We start from the raw sequence: 25,219 nt of genomic DNA on the forward strand, positions 1-25,219 counted from the left end.
TGTAATTGTTCTTGTACACAACCAAAAGATGATTTATATGCCTTCGGTTGTATTTCTTTTACAGTTCTTTTAGGGAAGGAATTTTATAACTGTGCCAATGTGTTGTCAATGATATACATATTCACAGAATGAATGCCCTTTGCAGAGGTGGTAGATTCAAGGATGTGTAATGCTGATTTTTTATCTATCTCTTCCTTCTGCAGTCAATACAGGGTCAGCCTGTTAGAGCAGTGTTTCTCAACCTTGGCCGCTTTAAGCTGAGTGGACTTCAACTCCTAGAATTCCCCAGCCAGCCATGCTGGCTGGGGAATTCTGGGAGTTGAAGTCCACCCAGCTTAAAGCGGCCAAGGTTGAGAAACACTGTGTTAGAGTAACAATTAGAGCCTTGGCACCTCCTGCATATCCAAGCATTATGTTGCCTTTCAAAGAAGGTGTCTGTGGTGTCTTCATACTTTGAAGGGATATTGGTACCTCCTTTTCTGTTATCTTGTATCCTTATCCATTCTAAAGCAGTTCTTTCTGTATTTGGGGTCTTCTGCTAATGTGCATGTTTTAATCTATTTTTGATCAGCATTGTATTTAAGACTGATGTAATCTTGGGGCTGTTGCTGATGGCTCATCAAGGCGCAGAGGACCAGTTACTCATTGTAATCTGCTAGCTTTAGAAAGTAAAATGATGGTTGGGTTCTCTCAAGTTGTCGGCGTTTATTGGGTGAGTTTTCTAGCACACTAGCTAGGAAATGGTTCAGGTCTACTTCATTGGTCTTGATCACTTCCCACTCACACGGGCTCACCCCAGGTGACATTAAAAATGGATTCATCAAGAAGAGTGGATTCCATTTTGACAGGTTAAATAGCAGCCTTACAAAGGGCTCAGGCGGTGGCTGCAAACTTAGACATGCTTAGTCCCATTGAACTAAAACGTGCATGAGATCCGGTTGCAAATCCACCTCTGTATTCAAAAGGCACATTATTAACTTAGCATATGGGCATTTGAATGAAGGCATACCTAAATATAAATCAATTGCTGGTTGGCTTCCTCCTTTGTTAATTATTGCAATATCCATAAGCAAGCATGAATTCTGGCTGCTGACTCACATGTTACACAAAAGATGCTTCGGGTTTCACAAGCCCATCCTTATGCTGGGTGCCAAGAAAGCGCCTGCTGTAAATGCCACTGCCTTTTCCTGCTTCCAACATGTAAAACAATTTGATGAATGACACATGAGGGGAAAGAGGGAAATTAATTATTTGCTAAATAAGACCTGCTTTAATTCTGGGTTGTGCCAACTTTTGGGAAATATATTTTTCACAGAGATAACATTTCTTAGGTAAATGACATGTCATGCACGTAGCAGATGTGGGTTGTGTGAAAAGAGGAATACATTTCATTATATAGAGAATATTCTGCAAGCTCTATTTCTTACCCCAACTGCCAAAATCCAGAAAACAAAAACCTAAAGGGGCCCTGTTTACAGCCATGAATGCTTGAAATCATAGTTTGGGTTTCTGGCATTTCCACTTCTGATCACTTGCTTCAGATATGTGGTGCTGAATTTGGGACCTTCTGGGTGATTGGACCCTGGGTCCAGTGTGGGCCACAACAACATTGTGGGATGGAGCAGGGAAACCTGCAGAACACACAATTTGGTTGTCCAATTACATGCTCTTTTTGAAAAATCTAAAGAAGGCTTACAATGTTGTGATAACTATCTGTGTTGCTCTAATTGATTGATTGATTATCTAAACATGCCAACAACCTACTAGTGCTTTAGTTCTGAAAAAGTTTTTCAATTTGATTCCAACAGTGGAACAAGTAAATTTTTCTTTTACTCTGCTAAAATCTATTGTCTCAAATATGCATATACTGCATGGCATTTTTTTTTTAAAATGTAGTTCCCGTTTTCTTTCTTTAAATGATACAAGTAAAATGTTCCTCTGGCAGATGTACATTGACATCTACTAACCATGGACTCACATTTCAGTTCAGTTCTCCCATTATTCGAATTGTCCCAAATCTCTCCACACATCTTGCATTCATTGCAAGAAGACTTCTGCAGGAAGCTTCCTTAGATCTCTTGAATACAAGTAGTCCCCACTTTACGAACGAGTTCCATTCCCAAGGTCTGTCCTTAAGTTGAATTTGTATGTAAGGTGGAACAGTATTATTGTACAGTATAACACTGCATAAGTAGTGTTGGGTAATGAACTTCAACCATTGTGTATTTAAGTCGAATTTTGCTACAATAGGCTCTGTTCTTAACTTTGGGTTGTCTGTAACCCAGCCGTTCTTAACCCAGGGACTACCTGTACTGTTATTTTAATTCTTTGGTATCATTCATGTCACAATCAAAAGAACACCCTTGCCTTTCCCCCTCCTAAATAGGCCAAAAATAAACCATGTAGCCAGCTCTAGAGAACAGCTGTGCAAACAATGCCATTTAGAAGGATACATCATGACACATGATAGAGTTTTCTGTCTGCCGGCTGAACCTTTGTTTTTCATCAATTAGCTCTGACAGATAAGCTCTCCTGGGTGGATAACAAGCAGAGAAATGGCAGAGACAAATTAAGAATGTTGGCTGCTCTCTTTTCCAAGAGATTCCTAAAAAAGAAAAATTGAAAAGACCCCGAGATGTAATGGGTAAGCCAGGAATAGAGGAAAGTGTCCCCCTTGGCTGGTGCTTGCTTTTTTATTTATCCCACCGTTTCATTTCCAACAGGGATTATGATAGGTCCAAGTAATGTTAGTTGATTTATTATCAGCTTTTAATAGACTAACAGAGATAACTTATTACTGTAAATATATTGGCATCTTTGAAATCTCTAAAATTCTATTAACAGATAGAGTGTTGGACTAAGACCCAGTTTCATATTTCCGCCCAATCATATAGTTCTGGAGCTAGTCACTACTTCTCAGCCTAACCTACCTCCCAGGATTGTAGTGAGATTAAAATGTCAGAATCGTGGCATTTTCTAGATGCAAATTGGGCTATAAATGTAGCAAAGAACCAAAGAAAATATAAGCCTATGAGATGTTAATTTATCAAACAAAAATTACCAGTTAGAGGTTGAATGGTGTCAAAGAGCAATTGGAGGAGCAAGTGAGGTGTGAAGTGGTTGTATGGACCCACAAAATGCTCCATTGTGTCAGACATTGATGCCTAACCCCTCTTTCTAAAGAAGGAAGGAACTTTTTCAGTGCATCTTTTGTGTCCCCATTATGGAAGTAGGTTGGAAGGAAATCTTCTCCACAAACAAATAAGTACGCCATATATCATATTTGTCAATTCAAAGAAATCCTCCACCCATCAACTGACTAAAGCCTTAACTGCTTAATCTATTGCTTAAACCAGTGAAAACTCACAATCTCATTTTACCTGTCAACGCACATTCTCAAACTCCTAAGTTTGGATTCAACAACTCACATATTTTAGTTGACACACTTCTTCTTCTTTTTAAATAACCCTTGAATTATAAGATTGCTTCATGGTGTCCTCTGAACTGGCTGCACCATGAAGAAATGGGCACCTTTATCAATAACAGAATAGGAGGACACATACATGGGTCATGATACCCAAATTATCAGCATGTTTTCCTAGTCCTGATGATTTAAGTGAGAACGTTCTGGCCCCAAATTATATCGCAGTGTGTGGTGGCTATTTAAATTTTATACCTCAGGCCAAATGGTTTGGGAATGAGCGTATGTGGGCTTGACCGTTTTTGATATATTGATCTTCTAAAATAGTGCAATGTCCTCAACAGATGGACAGTATTGTATAATTCAGCCACAGGGGCAGCTGTTTAAATCCTTTTGTGGTTGGAAGAAGATACAGAAATACTCATAGAGAAATTGCAGTTCCGTCAAATACATATTACCCATTCACATTAAGATGCAAGGATCTTGAATTTTGTCCATGTGGGCATTCTGGGGTTTTGCAGCCCAGATCAGGTAGCCTTAGCTGGCACAGTACTTCCTCTCCCCCACCCCCACCGCCCCCCCACCGCCCCCGAACTGCTCCTTTCATTGCTGTTTAGTGAACTGTGACTAGCAATGTCATTGCATATTCCCACTTGAGGAAAGCAATTGTTCCAGGCATTGGTGGGCAATCTGTGACCCTCAGTCCCTTTTCTGATGGCCCTGAAGAAGTTCTGTCTCTAAGATTAGGCTACCAAAATTTGGTAATGAATTGCCAAACAATGGTGGGACAGTGTGTGGAAGTAATTGTGCATGGAAATCACTCTGCAAAGCTCTAACATATTGAAAAATATTCATCTCCAAAAAGGAAAAAATAGGTCAAAAATTCCACCTAACCCTAATCCTTTCTGGTTACATCAGAACATCATTGCCTTCCCATTGTGACTTCTGGTGGCTTTTTTTTTTTTTTTTAACTGCAACCCACTTCTTTTCTGAAATATAATAATCCCATCTGTGGTCTTAGATATAGATTGTAACAACTATGATCTTAGAACAGATGTCTTTTTATACTCCACACATAAAAATATAACTCCTCAGCCGGTGACCTCTTCAAGTTCTATACATACTGTGATTGAAAAGTAGTCTCATTAATGCTCTCGTTGATCTGTGTTACACAATCCAAATTCAAATTCAAAGTGAACCTTTCATTGGCAAGAAGCGCAAGAGTGGATTTAAAGTGCCCTAAATGTTCTAGTAAGTCTTCCTCACTGCCTCTGGCCTACTTCAAGAGCCAGTAGGAAATATATAAATGGAACAAATGCCCATCATAGAGGCAGGTTTCAATTCTTCACATAGTCAAATGATCACTCTACATGCACAAGAGGGAAGCAACAGGCAGGGAGGAGCAAGAAGGTCTGTGAAAGTCTGTCAGGTACACCAAACAGTCTTCAAAAGGACTACTGAAACTCTACTTTCTTGTTGCAGGGTCTAAAAACAGAATCTTGAAAGCCTGAGAGAGATTCTCTCTCCCCTTTCTTATATCCTACAGAATCAAGATGGGGCTATCTTGAGTTGCTTTCTTACCCTCTCTTCCTTTCCAAGGCAAAGCTGGTGTTTACCTAACAGCCATTGAATACTTTCTTCAAGGCTATCTCCACCATCTTCTACATGTACTAACTTTCATTTGGGGGGCAAAATATCTGATTTCTGCTTTAAAAAAAATAGCATCATGTGGACTGAATGTTCTCAAAGGACAAGGAATGTGAGTTCAAAGTATGCCTGTGGGAAGGGGGAGAAAGGGAGATGGTAGGTAAAGCAGAGATGGAATGGAGTATCAAACAGAAGAGCATGGCTGAATGAGTTGAATGGTGAACAAAACCCCTCCATGTTGCAACATTTTGTCCTGGGCCCCTTTTAGAAAATAATCATTCAAATATCTGTTGAGGAAAAAAAAAAGAAAGAAAAATAAATCAAGTGAGAGAAATGATAGTATGATAATAAACGAGTGTGATGGCAGAGCTCAGTTTAAGGCAGTTAAAGTTAAGGCAAAGAGTATCTTAAATGCAAGCCTGGGGACTTAACTGTAACTAAATTGGTTCCAGTGCAAACAACTGAGCTTAACTGATTTGTGGATCAGGATGACTTACATTCTCTGCTTAGTGAACTGCCTCTAAATTTGTTTCTCCTTACATAGGAAATAGACAGTGATGACATGGTATAACTTCTCTGGCAAGTAAAAAGCAAGAGTGAATGAAATGGCGTAAATATCTCCTGTGCTGGGACATTTACAAGAAAGTTCTCTGTTGTTTTTGGTTTCGAGTTGTGAATTATATTAATGAAGTCATGGGGAACAGCTAACTGTTGCCCAGTTGCCTGGAAGCCAAACAATGACACTACTTTAAAGCTGCACAGGCAATTGCTAAGACATGCATATAACAAAACATCTTCCTTGTATTGTCACAATGATCACTGCTGAATAGATTGATAAAAGGAAGGCCTTACTTAATCTATAGTTAAACTGTAGAGTTTGCTGCTACCAGTTGTAGAGGAGGTTATCAATATAGTTAGTTTTAAAGGAGAACTGGACCAATTCATGAAGGATCAGGCTATTAATGGGGGTGAGCCTTGAGTCCTGCTATTTCCTGAATAATTGTCTGCAGAGTTTACTTTCTATTTGTTGGAGAGGAACAGTGGAAATGGGTAATACTCCGAACCAAATGCATTTGGTTGCTCACTGTCTGATACGGGATGCTAAACTAGATGGGCCCTTGGCTTAATCTAGCCTCAGTGCTCTTTTCTGACTGACTGAGGTCCATGGTCAAATGAGATCTGAATCCAGCCCTACTCCAACATCTTAACTGCTACATCATGCTGGCTGTCTCTTCAATTTGTATATGAGTATGCTCTCTAACCATTTGAGATTTGCAGACCCAACCTAAATCCACACCAATAATAGCAAAACTTCCAATTTGTGGATGATTGAAAGATTTGTAGGTTAACTCACAACTATATTTTTCTTCTTTACCAAGTGAAGATACTGGAAGTCACAGACTGGGACCAATAAACTTATAGATGGCTTACATATTATGAGCATTCCATTTAGGAATTCTTATTTCTCCTAAACCAAACTCCATTTTCTTCTTTCTCTCCTGGTTCTTTGGCTTAAAGTTGCATCTGGGGCAGAAGCTGAGTGGCCGACAGCCAAAAGAGTTCCCAAATGAAGAACGGCGAGCATTTGTGACATTGCAAACAAATGCACTCTTAAAGTTGGCTTGATACAGCATCCTACACAATTCTATTCTGAAATAAAACGGTGCTTATTCCCCCAACAAGGCATGTGACTAAAGGATGATAAAATTCTACAGTTTAACTATAGATTAAATAAGGAAGTCCTTCCTTTTATCAATCCTCCATGATCAACTTCAGGGCTAAAGTAATGTTGGCAGGTCCCATGAGATAGCAACACCTCACTGACCTTGGCTGAGCTTGAAAAGCTACTCAGGGTTCGAAGTTAAGACAGGGGTATTCACAGGGTATGATCAAAAAAGTCAAGATGGTGGCCATGATGGTGCAAGCCGAGTTCCATCCCTTTTTATGTATGTTGCAATTGCAGCTCAGAAAAGCTTACACTATTTAATAAAATTAGTTAGTTGGAAAAGGTGCCACTAGACTCCTGATTTTTTGCTACCATAGACTAACACAGCTTTCCTCCTACAAAGAACCATGACAAAGAATTTCTCTCTCAATTTTTTTTTAAAAAATCTCTGTCTACCCTCTCACAGTTCAAACAGGCTATTGAGATCGCATCTGTTTTGTCTGATGAAATCTCTTACATGCAGGAATTTCGTATTCACACAGACACTTCTTTCACATGAATCTCTGGGGATGATGCAGATCAGAATAAAAGTAGGGTAACACAGAATCACTCCTACAAAATCAGCCCTACTTCCACATCACAGAGAGAATGATGTTTAAAAGTTTCATCAGGACTGTGAATGCATCCAAAGGGAATATAACCCTAGAGCAGTGTTGTCCAAACTTGGCCACTTTAAGATGAGTGGACTTCAACTCCCAGAATTCCCCAGCCAGCCATGCTGGCTGGGGAATTCTGGGAGTTGAAGTCCACTCGTCTTAAAATGGCCAAGTTTGGACAACACTGCCCTAGAGGCAAATATGTGTAGCTGATATCAAGGACTCCACAGAACATAACCCTTTTTGTAATGATTTATAAAAACTGAAAGTGGTTTAGTAGGTGAAAGTCCATTTTACCCACATAGGTTCCCTGGAGATAGAAATCTAATCTATGCTATCTTGAGCATAATTACCAACAGTCATGCATGCCCAGGCTACAAATGAATTTTAATAATATAGGATGCATTAATTGTCTTCCAATATAACAGATGCATCTTTAAAAAAAAATAGGGAAGAAAATAATAGGCCTTTCCGAATAGAGAAGTATTTCAGCCATCAGAGCTGCAAATCTCAGTTCAGTGGGTTCCATCCCCTGGGAGTTTGCTCTGGAAGTAGAAGACACCTTTGGGAGAAGGTGCTCCCTCAAGGATTTTGGGCATAGATTATAATATTACCATCTTTAAAATGGCACAGAACTGGAATCTTTCTTTCCTTCTAATCAGTCTGTTTAATACAGCCTCCTGTGTCTGCTTTCTGGAATAAGTGAGAGCAAGTGCTCTTTGGTTAACAGGATGGGACTGTAGGTAAATAGCTAGCCACCATTCTCATGCATGCACATAAGCCTGCACACAGACACATTGTGGGAGCCTGTTTTCAGGATCAGATAAGGTACCACTAATAAGTGATCCATTTTTTTATTAGATGTTTTACTATGTTCCACTGAATGCACCAGTCTTCATTAGCAAGTGGGTCAAGCACTCCCAAAGAATGCTTCATCCTCGGTCATTCATTTGTGATAGCCAATCTGAACCAGGAGACCTCTGGTGCAACTTGTCCATAATCCTTCATTGTGATCATCATTGTGGCCTGATTTTTATATTATCAATGAAACATGCTTCATGGGGCACTTAACCCTGGCTGGGGAGCCATGCTGCAGCAGTGACAGGACAGGCCATCTACAATATTGGCCATTTAAAAGGTCCATCCCTGGAATTCCAAGCCAATCTCCCAAACCACAACCTTCCTGTGTGGTTGCAACTTTCTCTTCAATGTAGAACAGTGGTTTGGGGCTAGCAGCCATACTGCATGAGAACAGGCCCTCCACCTTTTAGGTACTGAAAATTGAGTCTTGCATTTATCTCATGGCCCAGCTGATAGGAATTATAAGATTTGCAGTTCAAACTGGATCATGCATATAGGGCAGGGTTTCTCAACCTGGGTGGCTTGAAGATGTGTGGACTTCAAGCCACCCAGGTTGAGAAACCCTGATACAGGGTTTTCTCTTTTATTTTTCCCTTATTTTTCGGGGGGGCGGGGGGATCCAGTTTCTTCCTTTGTTTCTTTAAATGTGTAAGCCATGGAATAGATCAAACACAATAGCTTTGTTCCAATTCAGAAAGGAGGGAGAAGGAAACTCCCCTGCCAGGTTTCTGCTGAGGTATTACTGTTGTAGCATGGTCAAAGGTGACCCTGGGGCTGCAAAAAACAGTTGGGGTGAAGATGGCCTCAGAGACCTAGGTTACACATTTCTGGATGAGACAAACAATTAGCCTTGCCTGTATAAGGTTTCCTATTAAAAACATGCCATTCCCAAAATGGATGTCAGATATGTCTGACTTGAAAAAATGTGGGAGGCTTAAATGACAAACACTTAACAAAGGCAAGAGAAAGGCCACCACCTCTCCTATTAATCATTGGGAATTTGCCTGTCATTTTCATAGGGTTTCAATACCCGATTGAAGGCGGAATGCATGCTGGACCTAGGTCAGCGTGTAACTGTTTGGCCAATTGCACGGTAGCTTTCCAGACACATAAATCAAGCTGATCACCACCATGTTTCTATTTTAATACTGGTTGATACAATATTTAGAAGCCAGGGTGCTCTGATACAACTGTCAACCATATACCTCCCACCCCTGCCCCCTTTATAAAGATGCCTGTTATCTTGAGCTGTATATTAAGTTTGCTTTCAGCTGAATTCAAGTCCCAGTGACCTCCTCGATGTCTCATGCACGCATGTATTTATTTAATTAAACGGATAAGTCTGCCCACATCTATAGTGACTCTGGGCAGCATATAACGAAATCAATATTAAAATGCAAACCCCCCACCACCACCACCACCAAACATCCAGAACAAGAAACTTTTCTAAGGAATAAAAAAGATAGAACTTGCCACCACTTCAACCCAAATTTTCAAGGCTCTTTGACATACGGCCAGGGTGGGACAGAAAAATCCAGGAGAGATAGCATTCCAGAAGGAAGGCGGTGTGATAGAGAAGGGAAACTCATCTATCTGGATGTCCCGGGAGTCAACATGTTTAAGATGTTAACCACAACCATGCAATCTAAGCCTCACCCTTTATCAGTGTACATGTGACATAAAATAGAAGGCACCTGAAGCATGTCAACTCTGCCCAATCGTACAGGCTGGCAGAAACTGTGGAGGACAAGTAGTCCATTAGATAACTAGGGGCTATGCCCCGTAGCACATAGCACAACTATGCTGAACTGGCTTTGTTTTTGGGGGGTTTTTTGCTCTGTACATTCCAGTGTAGCTTAAACCATTTTCCTGGTAGTCTCCCATCCAAATACTAACCAGATCCAAACCTGTTTAGCTTGTCAAGATCATCATGATCAGCCAGGTCCTGCAACTGCTATGATTAACAGAACACCACTCAGAACTACTCTTTAAAAAATGCAGGAAAACTTCAACCTAAAAAAATCCCATCACGAACCCCTATGAAATCCACATTTGGGAAGATGAAATGCCCTATTTCTCTGGATAAGTCAAGAATGCACTCTTGTGCTTGCTTCCCGCGCAGGAAGTTTGAGGTCCAAAAGAAACCTCCATCACATCACATCAAAGTGCTTCCCTAGGACTGGTGAAATTTCAGTGATTTCGAACTTAATATTTAGGTCGGTCTGGCAAAACAAATGTCAGGATACAGAATGCTAAGGTCTGTACCATGCAGGCTATAATCCTCTATGCATCACCTAGGTTCGTACGCTGCGCTGTGTTATGGCTTTGTTCAACTGTGGTTTATCAGATAAACCAGCATTGAATGGTTTGCCATGATTTAAAAACCTCTGTTACTGGATTCATGTTCAGCAGAACCAAAGGAAAAAGTTATGGTTTACCGCAGCATGTGAGCCCAGCTTCTCACAGCAAACTGGAACGGAGGAATCACATGATTCTGCATAGGACATACATTAGAGCTATTTTAAGAAAGTTAGTATTCCACCCCCCGAGACAAATAACCAGAGACATGTGCCCGTACTATATATTTTTTTTCCAAATGCATTGACATTCCCTTGTTGTTTTTATTCTCTTTTCACATGCTGGCTGTAAGTGTATTTAGGATCTAATGATTGTTTAAAACACGGCACGCTACGTGATCTTACAGCAGCACCAAGCTATCAGCGCCTTTTGACAGCATTATGAATCAACTCATTCATGCCATTTATTTTCACTGCGATCCTTTTAGTGATTTTAATGGTTGGGGAGTCCTCATCACTCAGCATTTATGCTTGATTTTTCACAAGGCAGGTGAAGCAACTGTTATTCACCTCTCCCCCCGCCCCCACAATACAATGCTTAATCATCCTAAACCACAATGGTAATGCACTGATTCTTCTCAGTTCTTTTGTAAGAAATCCTGTAATCCTCATAGTGGATAAATTCCTTGACTTTGTGAAGATTGGGAAATAAGGCAGGCATTGTGCACCAGTGGATTAATGTCAAAAAAACGTAGAAGAGAAAAAAAAAGATGAGAAAAATCTGATAAAGAGGGAGGAGGAAGGTCAGAAGAATTGCTAGGAGGGAAAGGAGAAAAATGGAATAATACGTCCATTCAAGCAGCTCTGGATTAGCATCTATTTAGGGACCTTGCAAAAATCTGTTTTGTGTGTCATTATTAAGGGCTAAATTTAGCTCAGAAAACTCAGAGCAAGACTGAAAAATGGGACAGAAAGAATAGGCGACTGAAGCTGTTTGTGGCATTTACTGCAAGACAGGGTGTGAAAAATTGGGTAGCATAATTGTAATAGCGAGATGTTTGGCTCTTGCAAGAAGCTCTGCCTACAACAGCCTGCTTCACAAACTGGGACTCACCCACCATAATTAGACCTCTTTTCCACCTCTTTTTTTTTTTTGGTCAACTATATATTTTATTTCTATTTCTTTCTTCTAGGCTACCTTTCAACCAGACCAGATTCCAGAGCAGCTCATTTAAGAAATAAACAACGCTGCAAAACTCAGTTAACAAGGAAAACTCTGCACTCCGTTCTTATCATAAAGATCCTCAGGCAAGACAGATGATCTTGTCTGACCTTCGTTTGAGTTAGCAATTCTTCTCAAGAGCTGCTACCAAAGGTTACCCAAGGATGCGTTGGCATTCACAAGGAGAACAAAATACAACCTGCCAGATGTTGAAGAAGTAGGCCAGCCTTCGCTATCAGTCCTGGAGGCTGGGATGCTGAGAATTCTTCAGCAACATCTGGAGAGCCCTATGTCATGCACCCGTACCTTTTCTACGGCTGCCCCAGTTCTGTGTGGTAAAGAGTCATGACAATTGCATAACAGTCATTACTTTGGGCTGGCCTATTTTATGTTCATCATTATAGTTGTTACCGAGAATCTGGTAATTATTTCTGGCTGCATTTCATGTTCCATTGTGCAGATTGTGGTGGTCTGTGGCAAACCAGAAATGACATTGCACTCAGCCAAAAGGAACGTTAGAATATTTATGCGCGTTCAGAGTGTGTTGCCTCAGCCAACCTTATAATCCTTCTAGATGGAGAGATTTCTGCAAATAAGGACAGCAAGGAATTGCATCTCATTCCAGTTGCGTATATCACTGCCAGAATGCAAGCTCCCTCCAGCTAGGTGTAAATGAGATTGATAAACGGTATTACCTACAATGCTGTGTTTGTTTTATTTAAGTGAATTAATACAGCTGTTACATGGCCGATAATAAGGTTTAGGTTGAAAAAGGATCTGCGCGCACTGTGCTCATGACGTGTTCCCTTTCCCACAGCTCTGCACTATCTCTCAGGAATGCCGTAATAGTATCCGTTCAATTAAAAGGGGAAAGTGGGTCTCAGCAGAAACAGTTTCCATGCGGATTTGGAAGTGTGTCCCAGATCAAATTTAAAACAATTCCACGCTGGGACTTTTGTTGACCTTCTCCACCAAAAAATGCCATCGTGGGCTTCTGGGGTCACCCATATAACAACTGGATTGTTTTATAATATGCCATAAATCTGCTGCTTCTTCCAGAGTTGATAAAGTTGGCTACAAAGCTCAGACAGACCCTTCACATTTTTGGGATACAACTTAATAACTTCTGAAAGGGTTCTGCTTTTTCCAAAGGCCGTGTGGTTCTGCCCGTGGAAAGTTAAAACATTGCATCCTTGGATGGCCTGGTCATCAGAAATCTTTTAAATAGGCTGTTTATTCCCAACCCAGATCAGAAGAGCTGAAATTCCTTGGCTTCGTGTGAAGTGCAGGCGTTCTGTTGTGTAGGAAATTGGATGGGTGGAAATGACATTGGTGCACCTACAGCTTCAGATATGGAGATGGACATTCTTGACTCTCTAACAGCCATAGTAATTATAGCTAAAAGTATACAACCAGGGATGCTGAAGTGGGCAGGACAGCAGAATAAATGTTTACAGATTAAAATGCAAATTCTCTAGAGGTCTTTTCCCAAAGTAGAGTTAAAATTAATGGTAGGGATGGCTTATGGAAAAGATCTCCCTATAGTTAGTGGTGCATCAGATGGAATAAGAAACAGATGAAGCACATTTTTATACAAATGATATATTTCAGCTGCATTAATTGTGCATTTACAAATAAATAAATAAATATTTTAAAAATCCCAAAAACCTTTTTGGGCACTTATTAATCTTACAAGGCTACTTAGGTAATTCCTAGGTTCCTGGCTGGAATCTGAATTCCCAAAGAATTCCCGTCAAAGATGTGATTATTTGTTTGCTTGATTTTTGTACTGTGTTATTCCTTGATGAATATAACATCATCACCATCACCATCACCATTGTTAACAGTACCTAAATCACAAACTGCTGCTAGAATTTAGAAGGACAAAGAGCATTAAAATAGCTGTGAACCCTTCAAGGTTGTCCATACCAGGGAACAGACTCCACAAGAAAACTAGAATTCTACTTTACTGAGATAGGCTATAGTAGGAGAATCTTGGATGTCTGATTGTGCTGTTCCTTCCCTCCCTCTTATACCACAGGAAGTCAGGGAGGAGCCAGTCTCCTCCTAATACTTCTCCCTGGGCTCAAGGCAAACATCTACATATTCTGTTTTCGTAATGGTTTCTGAATAGTTTTGCTAAGGTCATCTCTGTAGCTTCCTTACAATAGCTCATATAGGGACTCATATATTGCCCACCTGTGCTCTGGTTAAAGGAAGAATGGCACTTTGAATGCTTACAAGTAGTCTTTGTTTAGTGACTGCCTCATTTAGTGACCTTTCACAATTACAACAGTGATGAAAAAGTAACTTTGCGACTGATCCTTGCATTTACTACCTTCTCAGGTCTGTAAAGCAAAGGAAACCTGAAGTAAGATCATAAGCACAATTGCTTATGCTAAGTTTCACTTAGCAATTGCTTTGCTTAATGTCCAAGTTGCTGGTCCCAATTGTGGTCACTAAATGAGGACTACTTGTATTTCAGGGACAAATGCACCTAAGATTAATTGCGGTGGCGCTTCATCTGACCAGTCTATATAGTGATTCAATTTGTGCAGGAAATGTGCAGGAAAAGAAACTTCAGCAAGTGCAGGGTAGTTTTATAGCACCTGTCAGCAACCCCTTCAAGCTGTTGCTTTTTTTTTTTTTTTTTTTGATAGCATCGCACAGCTGTCTTCTGAACTGTAGCACAATTCCTGTAACAGACACCTTCAGTTTCAGGAATGGCTGACAGGTATTATGGGAGTGCCCCATGAACTTCAATCAACAGATTTGCCATAGAGACAGCAGCGTTTGTGCATACACAGAAGCTCCTGTTGTCAAGCGTGCAAAGTGGGAAAGCTATGCAAGTAGAGCACCACTACTTTGCAAAGGTGCTTCAAAGTGGGACTTCTCACACATAAGCAATGAAGCAAAGAGCCCCATAAAGGCCTGAACAGCACATACTGTAGTACTATATTACATCACCCTATGCGATGCAACATTGGTTGATAATGTGCCATCAGGCCGGTGTTGACTCTCAGAGACCACATAGACAGATTTTCTCCAGGTTGATCTGTTCCCAGCCTCATCTCTCAGATCCTCCAATGGTGCACCCATCACCACTGTAATTGAGTCCTTCCCTCTTGGTGTTGATCACCTCCTTTTTCCCTTTCCTTCCACATTTTCCACATTATGGATTTATTAAAGAATCTGGGTCTTTTGAAAATGTTTCAAAAATATGATCATTTGAGCCTGGCCATTTGTGTCTCGAGTGAGAACTCTGAATGAATTTGTTCTATGATCCATTCGTTTGTTTTCTTGACTCTCCATGGTATTCTCAGGAGTCTTCTCCAACATCAAAGTTCAAGAACGTCAATACTCTTTCTATCCTGCTTCTTCACAGTCCATAAACCACCCTATACTATACTAAATAAAATGGGGCTCAGAAATTGATTTCCTGGTTCCAGACCTAACTTCTGCTAGAGATTTTAGGCAGACCTCTCCTTCTTAACCCCCATAAAGCAATAATTGTTCTCACTTCCATTCCACAGCTATTAGAATTTTTCATAGACTGTGACAAAAACTTGGAAAACTCAATGTGTCTTATACATATCCCTATAATTATGCCCTTAAATCTAATGTATTTTGATACCTATGACTGTAAGTCACTTTGCTTTAAACAAACAAAATGCAAGTAGGTTATACAGACATAAATTGAACTATAACATTTAGACGGACAGATCTTATTTTCCCAAGGGACCGAAGAGATCCAGATTTGCACATAAAAGTAGTTTTAACCACACCAAGACTATTCCAAAGTGTCCTTTAAAACTTGCAAGCTGTGACAGAGCGATCCATTAAAATATGAATGTGGTGGCCTCCAAGCATTCAACAGATTGCTAACCCAGTTTGAATTGTTGATTCAGTTGTGCTTCTGCTTCTCTTCAAACTGAGCCATTTGAAATCAGGAAATGGATTTGAGGCAACAGAACACTAAAAATGCACATGTGTGTGTGTGGTGTGCATTATACTGTCAGAATCAGATTAGTTTGGATCTCCAGCTGGAATCAAATGGTCATTTCGAGTGCAAAACCCCATTCAGTGGAATCGCCTTCAAGGGGAATCTCCAGCTTGACTACAGTATTTGCATAGCCTTAACAAAAAATACAATGACCCTTCTTATTATGAGACTCCATTTGACAAAGTGACTCCCGATTGTTGCATGTTTAATAGGAAATGATGCCTAATGAATTTATATGAGATTCCAGTCACCTAAGGATTTTGCTCTCCCTGCACAGGAACAAGGATTGCAGGTGACTTGCCAAATGCAGTGATTTCATGCATCCTCATATTCAGATCCAAGATCACATGGCAATTTGTAGCTGATAGGACAGATAGCATTAAAATGCTGATCTTATTTTTAGATCTGGAGTGTGCAATTTTTCTTAGGGCCTAAGATAATCTTAGAGCCAACATGCCAACAAGCAGGCATGGCCAGGAAGAAATTTAATTCTATATGGTTTAAGTGACATGTAATTAAAATGGCAATAAATAAAATACAGGAAGTATAACTACTTCCCATGCATTTATTAAATTCTTGCAAGTTATTCAAATTCTCAGTTGTGTGGCAATTTGGGGGGCAGCTTTGGGGGGCACTTCCAATGCTTTCAGGGACCACAGGTAGCTTTGAGAAACTTCTGGTTCTGTACTCCTCATATAGAATCTGTAGTTTCTTACAGTTCTGAGGTAATTAGTCCTTTATTTATATCATGGGTTCTTAATGGGTGAACTACATCTCCCAACATCCCTTGCTATTGGCAATTGCAAGCCAGGGCTGCTATGGGTTGAGGTCCAGCATGGTTGATTTTGGATTATGCAGAACAAAGGGACATTCTCAGTTCTGCTAACATATCCACAGTAGAGGGTTTTTGTTGTAACAGTTGCACACGCTAGTAACAATGACACCACAATGCAGCATCTGTGTGTACAAGTGGACACCAGACAGATTGGTGAGTTCATTGTAAGGCAGTGTTGTCCAAACTTGGCCACTTTAAGATGAGTGGACTTCAACTCCCAGAATTCCCCAGCCAGCATGAATTCTGGGAGTTGAAGTCCACTCACCTTAAAGTGGCCAGGTTTGGACAACACTGTTGTAAGGTGTTGGAGAACTGCACTAAGTTTGTGAGTGGTCCACAAACTAGTCTGCTAACCTCAAGAATAGTGGGAGTTGCTGTCCTGTTATCAGGTCAGTTTATACAGAGAGAATATTGTCTCAATTAGAGAAATGTCTTGGGCTGTTCCTGGCCAAATTGATTTATCTAAGCCCATTGATGTCTGGTTTTAAAAGTTAAAAAAGTATACTTGGACATTTAAATAATTAACTGCATCTGTATTCTCTAGTACAACTCCAAAATGCCTTGTCCTTTCAGTGATGTGTCACTTCTTTATTTAAAGATTTTGCATATATCCATGACAAGTATGTTTCGCAGAATCAGCATCAAAAGGGGATTGAAATTATGAAAGCATGATGTCAAAGCAGTTGGCTTTTAACAAGCTGACAACAATTCGAGTCAATATGGTTCCAAGTGTAATATTCAGAGACTGAAACTTAACCTGGAGATGAATTTAGTTAGTACCATCACTATGTTCTTTAGAAGGATGTTCTAATGAAGCCATCAGTGCAAATCTGGGAATCGCTACTGATCTTCAGATCTCATAAATTCCATCCATACAGGAGCATTCCACTGTTTTGAAGGAACTTGTCGCAGCAGCTGTAACTTCACTATGTTGTTCTAGGTAAAAAACCATACCCTTCCCCCCACCCCCCTGCAAAAAAGAACTTTTGGATTGGATCAAGGATTATCTATCATGTGGCTCAAGAAAACTCATGCAAAGCTTACACAATCAACCACATTTTAAGTTGATTGTCATAACACCTGGCTTTCTAAAAATGCATTTCATAGAGCAACGAATTCCTGCTAGCCATAACTGTGCAGTTTATACATTACAATGTGCTACTAATTTGTTTGAAAAGCTAGAATACTCTACAAATGGGGCAGAGGGAGAAATTTATTATGTGAAATCTCTTACTGTAAGGTCATTCCACTATCACTCTTTCTTGTACACTTATAAAGACAAGCGTCTTCAAAATGAATAGAACATTGTTTTAGGTAAACATGCATATCATTATGAATAATTCATTGGACATTTATAAATTTCCTACCCTGGTTTTTCATCCTCAAGACCATCTCAAAGTGGTTTGTAACTAATTTTTAAAAAGTAAATTGCTTACAGTAACTTAATTCAAGACTTGTAGAGATTGATTTCAAGGAAAAAAGTTTGTGGTAATCTCTCTCTTGCATATATTTTGAGAATAATCTGAAATGGTAACCTCTTAGCTAATAATAGTAATGTGCACATTTCTCCTTCAATCAAGAGCAGTCAATTTGTTCATTTTCTTGATTAACCAACTTTCAATGATCTAAACATTGGCTCGTTCAGAGATTTCAAAGAACTTTTCAATGGCTAATTTAGAACCATTTTTGCCACTCATAAATTCAAAATCACAAAAAACCAACAAATTACCTCCAGAATTTGTTCCCACTATCCTTTATGTGCACTTGGGCACTTAAATCTACGACACTTATATATTTCTGTATGTTTATTTAAACTATTGGGCTATTGAATTAAATAATAAAACATAATTCCTCCTATTTTTGACATGTTCAGGGATTCCCCACCCCTCCTCCTTTGACTTTGACAGTCTGTGCTTGCTTTGTCCAATTTTACTCTATTCTGGGCTAGAAGCTTGAGTAGAACTTAAATTTAACTGTAAGGTTGGTGGCAGTCATTCATCAACAATGAGTGTTGAAGAGAAAGCATGAAAATGGGAACAATCATTTGGGCGAATTTGGGATGAAATTGTCTGACTTGGTCATCTGGTATTCCAGAGCTTTTCAGATATCAGCTCTCTCAGAAAGGGACATTACTGGACTGTTCCATATCTTAGACGTAAGTCTGCAAATGTCTTATAGGAATATTGGAAAGACATATTTTGCTCTACCAGCCATGTGGCTCTGAGATGAAACAAAGATTGTCGCTCCTCCAGCCAACACAAATACTAAGAGATTTGACTCCCGACATGAGAAAGGTCTGTCCTTTAGGACAGCTGTGAAGATGAAGCAATTCATCATGAAGATTATTATTCCAAGCATTTTAGAAACTGCCTTGGGTATAATATCTGGGTAAATTTTACATGGTTTCAATTAAGAGCGGTCATGCTTAAAGAAAGCAATACAGCGCTGTCTTCCTTTCCTTGCTCCTTTCACGGATGAAAGGTTTTAAAATAAGTAGGTTCAACTGGAAGTAGGGAACATTATGATTTGTTTTTGTTAAAAGAGCATATTGTTATTTATGTCATAATAATATTTCTGACGACATAATCATATTAATATTTACCACCATGCTGATTTCCTCAATGCATCCTGCTTTCCAAAATGCATTGAGTTTGGAAAAATTGAAACGAGCCAATGTTTAAATCAGCAGTTTGGCTATAGTTACAAAAGGTCGTATTTATTTCACCCATATTTATATATCCATTTCATGTCCTTAATCAGTAGCTGGATTTCTTCCCTTGATTAGTTGTGTGGATGAAGTTTCAGCTATTAAAGTCAGGGCCAGGGCAATGAGAGAATGCAATTTTGTATCTGTGTTCCTATTTTGATTAAAAAAAAAAAAAAAGACTCCTGAACACATACTTCGCATAAATAATTATATTCCACCATGAGTCAATCTATTATCCTAATCCAGATTTACCTTCTGGATGAAATAATTGAGATTACGGAAACAACTGTCGAGGAGTACTGATTTAGTGCTGTGAGTAAATATTGTATACAAGTTTTTGCAACTGAATGATCTATGAATAGCTACTGAATCACCACATTTGATTATGAGCCACTTGAAAAATTAAAGTGAACAGCCGCTAGCCATTTGTTAATATTTTTTTCCAAGACAGGAGTTAATCATGATCAAGACAAGTCTTTGAAATATGAAAATACATTTTTAAATTAATTTCACATTCTCCTATTGTTCTGCTGTAAATATGTTGATCCACTGAAAGTTTATGGGGAAGGTAACAGTAAATGACAGTAACTGTCATTTTTTAAATTTATTTACAGGATTTATAGGCTCTTCCAACTGACTCTGAGCAGACTATTATTTCCTTTTAAAAAATACTTATACATAACAGATCTTTCATACAATACAGAACAAGAAATGTTTCCATAGTACAAGTTTATTCAAAAATAAATCTTTCTGTGTTCAGTGGGCCATTCCCAAGAAAACATATAAAGAACTGCAACTTTCAAAGAAGTTTGAATCCCCCAGATTTTGTTTTAATTAATTGCATGCAAGGTAGTTTGGGATTTACTTGTGTAATTTAATCTGTAAATTCCAAAAGATGTCTTGTCTATTGTAATGGGACATTTATTTTATATCTGACTTTCTTTCACTTTCCGGGATCTATCAAAGATCAGAATATGATCAAATGCAAATTAATATGAGGTCTTGCCTGTGGGTTCTTAATAAGCAATTCGTTATTGGAAATTCTTGGCTTCAATGAAAAAGAAAATTAGGAGAAAATTGATCTAAAATATGAATGACAATATAATATTGTAATAGGGCAATTGTAAACTGGAACTATTCTGTCAATGCCTCTAAGCACTTCCCTAACAATTTAATTAATTATACATTCTGTTTCTACATGACATGTTTTGCCAGACTGAGTTATAGAGAATCCAATTATTTTTAGAGAATGAAATTGGTGATTCCCAAAAGATAGGAATCTGGCAGAGAGCTGTTGGAAACCTTTTAGCCAAATTTTACACTAATTGTCTTAGACGTAGGCCACACTGAATTTGGTGAAACTTGCATCTTCTTAATATATGAGATGGGAATCTAGGAGTCTTTTACAAACAAAACTTCCTTATCAGATGGGAGTAGATGGATTTAAATTAAAGCCAAAAGAGATACTAATGATACGCCTTTGAAAAGAATCCCTATCTAATAACTTTCTGCTTTTATTTTAAATAATATTTGTTATGAAAATGTTTTGCCACTCATCATGCAATGATCAATGCAGTTTATGACCTGCATTTATGATAACATACATAATCTATGTACAATATAACCACACCTGATTCCTAAGTTATTGGCTTTTTTAGAGAAAAGCTTCTTTATGATTTCGGTGGTCTGAATCAATGGCACCTCATAATAAGATTCCCAGGAATAAAATCTGAAAACATCATAACTTTCTTTTAAATGTTATTTTAAAAAACGGCTTACACACCATTACATTCAGCTGTAGTATTTTTTATATATTTTTTATCCTAGAGGCAGGAGAATACCTGTTCTATAAAAATGGGATTAAAAAAAAAATCCATCCTACTTATTAAAGTTACACTGACGGGAGTTCTCCCGTTGATTGTACAGGAGTATTAATTCCTGTACAGGGGAGCATAAGACAACTCTTGGATATTCAAAGCAAACAAGGGCTATTTCAAAAAGTCACAGCCACTGTGCCAGTGTGTTGCCCTTCAATGGGAAAAACATTACACAACCTCCCCCCCCCCCGCCGCCCCCCGTCCTAAAATGTATATTACACAACACCCATGTTTGCTGCTAGGTAAAAAGGTTATAATTTTTAGGGGAACTCTATACGAAAAGCTTCTGAGTGCAACACAGTCATGTTAAATTATTTCTAAACACAACTTCAGTGGGTGAACAATTTCTACTTTGATCAAAGTGCATTATTATGATTTTCAGTTCAATTAAAATTTAGTACACTTTTTTGCAGACATTCTCATTTCTGGTTTCGTTGCTCAAAAAAAAAAAAAAAAAAAGGGATGAAAATATTTTCGAATTCTCTGTTTTACACATGCACAGATTTTCAGGGACAGAAAAGTTCCTAATGAAGAATTGCAGGAGAGTGGGCAGGAAGTTTGTTTGGGTGCCTCCATGATAAAAGAAATATATTTGCTACCAAAGATTTAAGCAAGCTGAATCTAGCAGCTTACTACTTGTATTAAGAATTAGTGAGTTTACTTCATATGGAGGAGTTTAAATCATAGGCATGTCAATTGATCAGTCTTTACCCCATGCTTGCAAGACCTGTGAACTGAGGTTCACATTGTAACTAACCAGTTTCTATTTCAGTTAATTGTATTTCCGAACAAGAAAATAGGTTGCAATCATCTTGGAGTTGTATTAGAACCTAGAAAACAATGGGACATTTCATTTATTATATAGGTATCCCATGCTTCTTTCAAAGCAACAAAGTATTTCTTTATTTATCGTCACATTAACTCTGCAAACTAAATTAAGCTGGAGAAAAGGTTGAGCGCGCACATTATTGTTAAGCCTTGAAATGGTTTACATGATCTAGGTTTAGAGGGGTGTGTGAACCCAATACTTGTGTTTTGTAAACCACAGTTTGTCTTAAACCCAACAACTTGGGGTTGATTTAGCAAAGTGGCTTAGTGGGATACCTGAATTCAGGTTTTATTGATTTCTCATTCCAACAAGCTTCAAAGCTGAACAAGCATTCAGTGTGGCTCATCCTGATCAAAGTCCAGCCACTATACAATATTAATCCAAGGGCAAGGAATGGGATTGAACTAACTTTTGAAGAAAGATCAGCTGCTCTTTGCCAACTCCTCTGACTGCAGTTTCACTAGAGGCCATAGTTCTGAATCACACATAAAGAAATCCAGTTCTTGCTCAGGACTGGAAAAGAGTAAGTTTGATGAAAGAAGATCACTACAAAAACTAAGCAAAAACTTCAACTTATTCCTGGCTCCCCCCTATACACACCCTGGTCCAAGGCTGTCTCATCGCTCTGGCCAAGGTCTGTAACTGTTAAAAATACTGGGAGAGCGGACTACTTTATTGGAAGGAAATGAATGCAGAACAATTGTTCCTCTTCTAGACCACACACACAAGTTACAATCAACCATAGCTGCTGTTCAGCATATAATGGCAGAGGAGGGGACTTCATCTTTGACTTTTAGGTTCCCCCATTCATCATAGGCACTCAACTTTGGAAGACAAGGGTATAGGGTATATGTGGTATATATAAAGGTATCTATGCATTGTAAGCCACACTGTCTGAAGATCTGAGCACCTGCTCTCCTCGCAGCACTTGGAAGGGGTTACCCAATTCACCTTCCCTCCCTGAACCCCCCACCCATCTTTCTGGGTCCCCTTTAGATCCAGAGGACAGTTGTGTGCCTGTCAAAAGAAAAGACAGATGCAGGAGGAGGGGGCATGGTTCTACTGTTGGCATACGCACCAACATTGCCACTTGGTTTCTTTGAAGTCATACGAAGTGTAACAGGGTAAGCAACACTTGGGAAACATCTGCTTGCCAAGCATTTGAGAAACAGCATTATCTGGAAGTATTTGCTTCACAATGCCCCCCCCCCACCCCACCCCGTCCATGGTTAATTTCTAAAGTTCCTCCTTGCACTTGGATCTTAGTTTTGGGACTGGGGTTGGGGTGGAGGTGGAGAGCAACTGAAACTTTCCCCAGTACACAGATTGCCTCTCCAGTTGCTAATCCCAAATACTTGGCTCAGTCTTAAATCCCTCTTTGAGAGAGATGATCCTTAATATTGTGTATATGTGTGTGAAACTTCTTTTCCCCTTGGTAAAATTCAAAGCAGGATGCCTGGAACGGGCTGAATATTTGTTTCAGGTAAATCTATGTCCCTCGCACCCAGTGTCCTTCTCAGAGGTTTAGAGCTTGGCTATTCATATTACAGGTTTATGCCACTTTCCATTAAAAGCCTCCGTTGTTTTAAAGACCACAAACGACGACATTCAACAGTGACAGTTACCCTAAGCACATATTTCTGAGAAGAGTTTTCACTGCTTCGTTTGTTTTGGCAAATGATTAGCGGGGGCGGGGGGGGGAGAAAGAAGAAAAGAAGGAAGGAAGGAAGGAAGGGAAAGAAAGGGAAAGAAAGGGAAAGAAAGAGAAAGAAAGAAAGAAAAAGAGAAAGAAAAAGAGAAAGAAAGAAAGAAAGAAAGAAAGAAAGAAAGAAAGAAAGAAAGAAAGAAAGAGAAAGAAAGAAAGAAAGAAAGAAAGAGAAAGAAAGAAAGAAAGAAAGAAAGAAAGAGACAAGCTCTACTTCCTCTGCCTGGACTGCAAGGCATGATCAAAGGCAGTCAGCTGGGATCGCTCCCCAGGGAAAGGCTTCGTTCTTCTCGGGAGGGGAAAGCAGAGGAGCCCCAACCCCGCCGGACCGGAGGCTTCTCTTACCGGTGCAGGAGTGCAGAGCTTTGGGTCTCACGACCAGAGAAGGGCAGACGGAGTAGAGCGAGAGCTTCTCGAAGTAATCGCACGTCTCCTTGGAGAGGATCTCGTCGATCATGAAAGTCTTGTAGCGCCGCCTGGCTGCTTTCAGCTGCTGCCCGGGAGAAGGCAGCCGGAGCCCGGCTTGGCAGTGCATGGCGGGGGGGAGCCCGGGGCGAGCGCGGAGCCCTAGCAGGAGAGCGAGGGCGAAGAAAGCCCCAGGGAAAGTCGGAGCGGCCGGGCGGTTGGCCGCGGGGAGCAGCAACAGGCGGCCGTGGAGATCCGGCGACTCTGCCCGCCTGCCCGCTTCTTTGGTAGAGCTCGCTCGCTCGCTCGCTCGCTCGCTCGCTCGCCTGCCTGCCCGCCCGCCGCCGCGCTCTCCTTCTGCCTTCCCAACCTCCAGCCTCTATATAAGCCGCGGAGAAAGCCGCGCACCCAGCCCTGCTCAGAACACCCCAGCTGTCAATCAAACGCGCCTATCATCCGCAGCGACCCCATTGTTCGACCGCGGGCTGTGCGGGAGAGCGAGTCATCTCTCTATTTTAAGAATCCCGAGGTGCGGATTGGCTTCTCTTCCCTCCTCCAGCTGGAAGAAGGCCTAGGGGTTGGGGTTAGGCTTAGCTCGGCTGGCGTGTGTGTGTGTGCGTGTGTGTGAGAGAGAGAATTCACTTCCCCGCCTCTTCTTGCATCCTCCCTCCCGTTTTGCAGCAAAAGTTGGAAGAAACAGAAACGAACCTTTAAGTCTCCGCTCGAGACTAAAGTTTTCCCTCAAGAAGTCCTGGAGAACTTCGGTGGTTGGTTCCAAAAGGGGAGCGGAATCCGAATTATGCTAGGCCGCTGGGCTATCAGGACCTCCGCAAATAGACCGCAGTTGATAGCGCTGATAACATCCCGCCCTGCCTTCTCCACCAAGGGCGCTCCACCAAGCGAAAACGCAGAGGGACCCGGCCCTCAGGTGAAGCCCACCGCAGGGTCCTGCCCTTCCCGAGGTAAACCCAGGGCATGATACGTGGCCCCACTTCAGTGCATTAACCTTAACGTGCGCAGGGCAGCGTTATAAACCCAGGGACGGAGGACTTGCGGGAATAGCTGCGAAAGGCTTCTGTCGGGGGACT

At 40.3% G+C, this 25,219-nt stretch overlaps 1 protein-coding gene across 1 annotated transcript in view; it reads right to left on the reverse strand.

The window, feature by feature from the left end:
* Window positions 1-24,261, reverse strand: part of BARX2 (BARX homeobox 2) — a 40,973-nt gene extending 16,712 nt beyond the window's left edge. The window contains exon 1 of the mRNA XM_088139162.1: window positions 24,072-24,261. Coding sequence (XP_087995288.1) covers window positions 24,072-24,261 — 190 coding nt within the window. The remainder of the gene's footprint in view (window positions 1-24,071) is intronic.
* Window positions 24,262-25,219: the final 958 nt, after the last annotated feature.

The sequence above is a fragment of the Python bivittatus genome, unplaced genomic scaffold, assembly GCF_059951505.1.
Source record: "Python bivittatus isolate LINGU-HERP-01145 unplaced genomic scaffold, Pbiv_v1 ctg000320_np1212, whole genome shotgun sequence".
Taxonomy (NCBI): Eukaryota; Metazoa; Chordata; class Lepidosauria; order Squamata; family Pythonidae; genus Python; species Python bivittatus.